This window comes from Camellia sinensis, chromosome 8 (assembly GCF_055761805.1).
Source record: "Camellia sinensis isolate YWXY chromosome 8, ASM5576180v1, whole genome shotgun sequence".
In the NCBI taxonomy this organism is placed as follows: Eukaryota; Viridiplantae; Streptophyta; class Magnoliopsida; order Ericales; family Theaceae; genus Camellia; species Camellia sinensis.
The window spans coordinates 140598209-140605838 of record NC_138968.1 but is presented as its reverse complement, the minus strand read 5'-3'; the positions used below and the strand labels follow the sequence as shown (position 1 = coordinate 140605838).

General features: G+C 36.0%; 1 protein-coding gene across 1 annotated transcript; it reads right to left on the bottom strand.

The window, feature by feature from the left end:
• Window positions 1-2996: 2996 nt before the first annotated feature.
• Window positions 2997-7347, bottom strand: LOC145796692 (uncharacterized). The gene is made up of 4 exons (XM_082881858.1): window positions 6409-7347; window positions 5025-5148; window positions 4184-4233; window positions 2997-3263 (listed from the first exon to the last, which is right to left on the bottom strand). The coding sequence occupies exons 2-4, from the start codon at window positions 5134-5136 to the stop codon at window positions 3144-3146; spliced, it is 282 nt and encodes a 93-aa protein (XP_082737984.1). The 5' UTR covers window positions 5137-5148; window positions 6409-7347; the 3' UTR covers window positions 2997-3143.
• Between the last annotated feature and the right edge of the window lie 283 nt (window positions 7348-7630).

Genomic DNA, 7630 nt, shown 5'->3' with positions numbered 1-7630 from the left:
GACGACGACGACGTTGGTGAGGCGATGTGAATCTAGTTTCGTGGATTTAGTTTTTGTTTTGGAAATTTTGTGGATTGAATAGTTGGAATGGGAATGGGTTTTTGCAAAACCGATTACACGTGGGAGAGGCGGAGGGGTATTTCGTCCTTTTACAATTAATGGACCTAATGGAATATTCAGAAATAGTTTGGGTTTTATGGAATAAAACAGTTACAAATAGGATTTATCAAAAAATGGCCTTAAATAAAATGATACATAAACTATCAATAATTCCACAATCTATACAAAAAATAAATTACTTTAACTGTCCAAGTACATACAAACCAACTATTGTCCAAACTAAAATAATAATTCCATACAAAATATAGAATCATACAAAAAGTAAAGCCCTCCATATACAAAAATTACATTTACTATACCATGTGAAATGACCATTTGGCATGGTACAAATTCCCATCGTAATCTGTACCACGACAAAAGGTGATGTATGTACCAAGCCAAAAGTACATCTATGTACCACGACAAAAAATCATATATCTGTAGGGCGACGAAAGATGATCTATCTACCATGCCAGTAATTACCTGTTGGCTGCCAAAAGTTTTATGTATCAGTAATAGTTAACTACACAAAAGCCGGAGATGACAAAAGTATTATATTACTTCTATACAAAAGTACAATTTCTTCTCCATACACCAAAACATCTCTGGAAGTCCACGCACCAAAGTCATCTACAAAAAACGAAAAAAAAAAAATTAGAATTGGATCAAAAAATGCCCAACTTCACGAATGAATTTGGCAACAAGTGACAAATAAAAATAAGTGAGAAGCAACCTTCCATGATGAATCAATTATCAGTCATTCTACAGTCTTTCTAAAGTCTTTTGTTATAAGGGACATTGTTAAATACAGAACAATCATTACTAAATCTTTCATTAGTAACATAAAGCTAATGTAACAATCTTCTATTTGTATGCAACATATATCCAAATTCTGTGGCTAAACCAATATCAAAACCCAATGTGAATAGAAAGTATTCTTTTTACCAACTTCCTCGTTATTTCTTTCCAAAAGGCACTTGAAACATTAGATTGGATATAAAACCATCGCTACTTATTAATGTATGTCAGTACCATTTCAGAAAGGATATTAGAACATGTGATAAAAATAATAACAAAAATAAATTTCAATCATAAAAGGAAATATGTAGAAATGTATGTTGAGACACCTATAAATGGTTCATTAAAGAAAGAATACTTGATATCTCATGACGCACATGGCCTCAGAAACACCATGAGCATGTTTCATACTTGTATGAAAACTTAAATATAATATAACACATGTGTGTACGTTCAAAAAATTAGCAAGTTTATAACAAGGCATAAACTGAGTTCATATTGGTTTCTGAATATTTTTCCCATAATTTTCCATTACTATATATCTACAATACATTCCGTCAGTTGTCACAAGTCCTATTCATAATAGGGACGCTGCCCGTGAGAGTCAGACAGATGTTCGGGGGCTGTTTTCAAGTTTCGCGCCCGAAACGCCTTTTTTCGACTAAGTTTTGGGCGTATTCGGCTCTAAATCCCAACCTACGGGTCCGAATAACATTCCGTCGGTTGTCACAAGTCCTATTTGGCATGGGGAACGTGTTCGTGTCGGCCACACGGCGGTTCGGAGCTTGTTTTGAATTTTCGCCCCCGAAACGTCCTTTTTCGACTAAGTTTTAGGTGTATTCGGCGCTAAATCCCAACCTACGGGTCCGAATAACATTCCGTCATTTGTTACAAGTCATATTTGGCATGGGGAAAGTGTTCGTGTCGGCCACACGGCGGTTCAAGGGTTGTTTTGAATTTTCGCCCCCCGAAATGCCCTTTTTCGACTAAGTTTTGGGCGTATTCGGCGCTAAATCCCAACCTACGGGTCCGAATAACATTCCGTCATTTGTCACAAGTCATATTTGGTATGGGGAAGGTGTTCGTGTCGGCCAAATGGCGGTTCAAGGGCTGTTTTGAATTTTCGCCGCCGAAACGCCCTTTTTCGACAAAGTTTTGGCGTATTCGTCTCTAAATCCCAACTTATGAGTCCGAATAACATTCCGTCAGTTGTCACAAGTCCTATTTGGCATGGGGAAGGTGTTCGTGTCGGCCACACAGCGGTTCGTGGGCTGTTTTGAATTTTCCCCACCGGAAAGTCCTTTTTCGACTAAGTTTAGGACGTATTCGGCTCTAACTCCCAACTTACGGGTCCGGATTACATTCCGTCAGTTGTCACAAGTCCTATTTGTCATGGGGGAACTGTCCGTGTGGGCCACACAGTGGTTCAGGGGCTGTTTTGAATTTCCGCCCCTGAAACGCCATTTTCCGACTAAGTTTAGGGCGTACTCGGCTCTAACTCCCAACTTGCGGGTCCGAATTACGTTCTGTCAGTTCTCAGAAGTCCTATTTGTCATGGCGAAGCTATCTGTGCGAGCCACACGGTCGTTCAGGGGCTGTTTTGAATTTTCACCTCCAAAAAGCCCTTTTTCGACTAAGTTTAGGGCATATTTGGCTCTAACTCCCAACCTACGGGTCCAAATAACGTTCCGTCAGTTCTCACAAGTCCTATTTGTCATGGCAAAGCTATCCGTGCGAGCCACATAGTCGTTCGGGGGCTGTTTTGAATTTTTGCCAAGTTATCAATCACAAGTATTTATTGTTTCATTTCATATCCAAATATTCAAATTGGCAGAAGATAACAACTATTCAACGTTACCCAAACTCTACCTAAACACAAAATATCAGAGACATATTAAGCATAAAAAAAAAATTCAGCTTGTAACCAAGAGAAATACATTGTTCTAAAAGAATGCCATTCTATGTTTGTCATAGTTAAAATACCTTCACTAGTTGTGCCCCCTGTTAAGGGACAATTTACCATTTCTTTGAACTTTCTACGGAGCTTAGTGTAAAGTAGTCTTCTTCAAAACTTATTTAAAATACTATTTATGAATCATTTTTGAAACTGAAAGCTAAGGAAAAAACAAGAAAAGGCAAATCTACAACTATGAAGCAAACTACACATAACATCTGCCTGATGAAGGAAACTAAGTTACTGAAAAACAAAATAGGATCATTCAGATCAAAATTATGTGAATGAAAAATCAGTTCTGGAATTTGAGGATGGTCTTACCAGGCAAGGAAAAAGCTTGGCCTTTGAGTTTGTGTTTCAATAGAAGTCTTCTAACATGGGCATCCAGTAAAGGAATGTATATTCTCTTCACCTGGTTCAGGATTCCAAATCAAACAATCATAAGTACAACCAGAAATCAATTTCACATTTAAAAAATAAATAAATAAATAAAACTAGTTGAATTTGTATCTTCCATATATTGAAGTTTCAACCCAAGATATTGACAAGAGTATTGTTCAGATGTTTTGCCATGTCTTTCTTCCTTTTTCTTTGTTTATTTTAGTAATTTTTACTATATGACCAAGCATAGAGATTCATAATGACAATTCAATAGAACCATCAGAGAAGCAACAAGTGCTTCGCCATTTTCTCAAGGCAAGGTAGTATGGGACTTGGAAAATTAACAATTAATGCCCACTCATCCAGTTGGCTGATATAATTTGGAAGCAAAATCCAGACATCATAAACAGTCTTAATGCCTACAAAACGCTTTACCTCAATCCCGATAACAAAGCAACAGAAATTTGAGTTGGACCAAACCTAAGCATGCCTGATGGAATTAGCTCCTCCCACCATTCATCTCAAACACAACAATATACCCAAAATTTTCAACTCGTTCAGTTGGTACAAGGCTAAGGTTCCACTGGCTTTGGCATGATTTCCTAGGTTCTCATTATCTTAGTCCTTATCTAGGCAGTAGCACAATGTCCATGGCAATTTATGCATCTCACACTAGTTTCTACTTGCTAGTAGTCATTCAAAGAATGAAAGATGGTCCAGAAAAAGAAGAAAGTAAATTTTTCCTTTAAAAGAAAGGGCCTAATCAATGAATGTTAGATCCAAAGTTTCAAACACAAGACTCCAGTTACTTGCAACAATTACAATATTTTCATGAGATATTGCACATTAATATCGATTAATAAGATACATCCCTTTCAGTAAAATCTATCACTTATTCATACTTAAAGCTCCTAAAACAATCGCAGAAAGTTCATGTGACAGGACACTAACCAATCTCCTAAGAACTGCATCATCCAATTCTTGTGGCTTATTAGTTGCACCTGCATTAACATAACAGGAGTTAACAAAGAGAAAGATGAGGGTAGAATACAACCGGGCATAATACATTGATTAACATTCAGTAATATAAACCAGTGTCTGCTAGTCCCACCTCAGAAAACTATATGAAGGTTCTCTTCTCCTTAAATCCCAAAAATAAATTGACAAAAAAAATTCACATGAATATGTCATCCATCCATCCCTCAAAAAGGCAATGCTGAAATCCATTGATGTGATCTTAGCGTTATGAGGTAACATTTATATCAGTTGGTCATTAAATCCTCCACAACTAAGATTTAAGTATCAATTTGAAAGAATACTACAAGTACAATAAAAAAGGTCATTCAATGGTAAGCATGTATGCTTCTTCCCAGAATCCTTCCAATTTACATTCTATGAGCATTTGTAGACTAGAGAGATGCAGATGAAGGATGCATTACTACCAATTCCTGTTATTTGAATACGTACTCTTTTACTGCTAACTACTAAGGTTCAATTGTTACAATTCCACAGGTAAGAAGATCATGAAGCATTTATAAACTCAAGTGGACAGTTCAAACCCAAATGCCTAAAACCTTCAGATAAGCCTGACAATACCAAGTCAGCTGAACCAACCTCTTGAGGCAGTTAGTTGTCTTCTTATAGAATCACATTATACTAGAAGACATGACGCCTAAAAGTTTCTAAGCAATACAAGTATAGATAAAGAAATAGCATATAATAGTTTACAACTTTATATGACTGATCCCGAATAGACAATTTTGGGATACATTGAATTGAAATAGGACATTACCTATGACGATTACTAGATCATCGGAATTTGAGGTCACCCCATCAAACTGAACTAGAAATTTTGATTTTAACCTTCTGCTTGCATCATGCTCATTTGCCATCCTTGTTGACATGATGCTATCAATCTGTTAACAATATGAACAATAAAAAATTCATTTGTGAATATTGTGACGCAAAAGGATGAGAAATAATCAGGGAAAGTCTAGAAACAGATACCAACAATTGTAAGAAAACAAAGTACACTACTATGCCTCTTTTGCTTGTGGGAAGTTTGGAGAGGCAGCAGAAGAAAGCGAAAATGGTAAAATTGGTCTAGATTGCAAGTACATGCAGTATTCACATAGTTAAACACAGTCATGTAGCAGACATCATATGATTATTAATTATTCACCACTCAAGACATTCAGCCATAGCCAACTAGCACTAATCAATAGGATTCCAACCTCCAGTCCACAAAAATTCTCAAATTTGAACATTTCTGAATATAGACCTATTCAGGGCCCCTAAAATTTTCAAAGACGTTTATAGGACAAATTAGTTAGGTCCGTCAAGAACAATGCTTAACTTCTATTTTTGTTGAATAAGCAAGATTTGGTGTTATCAACTCACAATAAACATTCTTTTCTCCAAGTAAGTTCCATTTCCAAATGGAGACAGGATTATTATACACATGATGTATACAAAGCACTGGCACAAAAGCCTTGCCAACTACGTCTACATTAATTACTAGCTAACCAAAAAAAAAGTACTGGCCAGTGGAAGTACTTACTAGCATGAAAGCCTTGCTGATTATGTCTAAGTTAATTACTAGCTAACCTAACAAGAGAAGTACTTACTTAGCCAACCGAGCCTATCAGTAATAGATAGATGGGTAGAGAGCTAACTAAGCCATATTTTCCAAGTAGAATGAATGTATGCGGATTGGATGGTGGCTTTCCATCATTGGGGACCATGGAAAGTTAATAATTTTGGTTGAATCCTCTTCGGTCTTTTGTGGAAGCAAAGGTAAAGCAACCACATCTCTTTTTTCCTTTTTTTTTGGTTAAGTAAATATTTCATTTAGCAAAAGGTAAGGCAACAGCTTAGGTTGGTCAACCTCAGAATGAGTAGTTGCAAGCTTTAATTGAAGTAGGGCCAGCCCCTCATAGAGTGTTAGAAAGCGTCAGTTCTCATAGCAAGGTTTAGACTGATGAGGATAGGGCCACAAGATGATTCTATCATATAATTTATATCTTTAAAGGAAGAAACATGGAGAGATGCATTATATAAATCATGCAGATCATATGCTAGATTAAACATATATAAGTATAGATGCAAGAATGAATGACATATAGAAGGGTCATATAATTTACACTTTAATTAACTCCAAATTTTAAAACACTAACCAAAGAGCCGCTAGATCAGTGGAAGCATAGTTGAAACCACCATCTTTCTTCACAACAATTAAAGGTACATTTTTCCCCTCAATAAAGATCACACGAGCACCTTCACTTTCCTCACTCCTTACTCCTTACACATCTACCATTCAAGAATGAGAATCCAATAATTATAAAAATATATATATATACATATATGTATATGTATAACATTTTCCATAAAGTTTCAATTTTACAATTGTTCAAAATCCATTGTAAAAGAACCATTGTCTAAAACACCAAATGCCACCTCAAACCCATCACCTATCTATATCTTTACTTTTAATTTTCCTGATTGAAACTAGCATATAAAATACTAGTTCTATTGAATTGAGTAATTTGCTTGAGTCCAAAATAAAAAAGAATAAACAATGATAAATTACATTTATGGGCCTCTGGCCTCCCATACTGTAAGCATGTACCATACTAATGTCCTCATTGCATATGCAATAATGTAATTCAACTAAGATTCATAGTCTAGTCTTGCCACAGTTCTTGTGCCCACTAATTTAAAGTAATCTTTTAGTTATTACAGCTATACAAGAAGTAACTAAGATGACGAAATAACAATGTTTTGCCTTTGTAGAATTGTGATCTTAGATATCAAGCTAGCATCAGTTCAAGTAGTCATACAAAATGGCCAACCTGATAACATCAGTCAAAATATAAAGTGACAATGACTTAAAGCAGATACATTTGAATCGGATGAAATATACAATTGGTGGGGCAGGGGGCTGTGAACCATAAACCAATAATGTTCTATTTTTAGCATGCACGCTATAGATTGAAATCAAAAGTTGGTGTCTTTTTTACGTGGCTCCATGGCGCAGAAAACAGGTGTGGAAAATACAATCAATGTTTGACATTGTCATTAGTTAGAAAGAAAAATATCAGTTAAGTACCTTCTCCTCTATCTTAATAGTTACTGAGTAGTGCATCCAAAGAGAAAACATCTCTACATCTAGAGAAAGTAAAACCACACATAGGCAAACAAGACCAAACTGTGGTTTCTGTGGACCCACAAAGCAACACGAGATTTACATGGTTCACCCAAATTCAAGGCTATGTCCACCGAGTCACTTAACTAAAATCTGAATAAAAGAATTACAAGTCTCTTCACACTCAATCTCGCACACACTATTGATCTTTCACTAATGTATATATCTCTCAACAAGATCACAAAACTTATAAC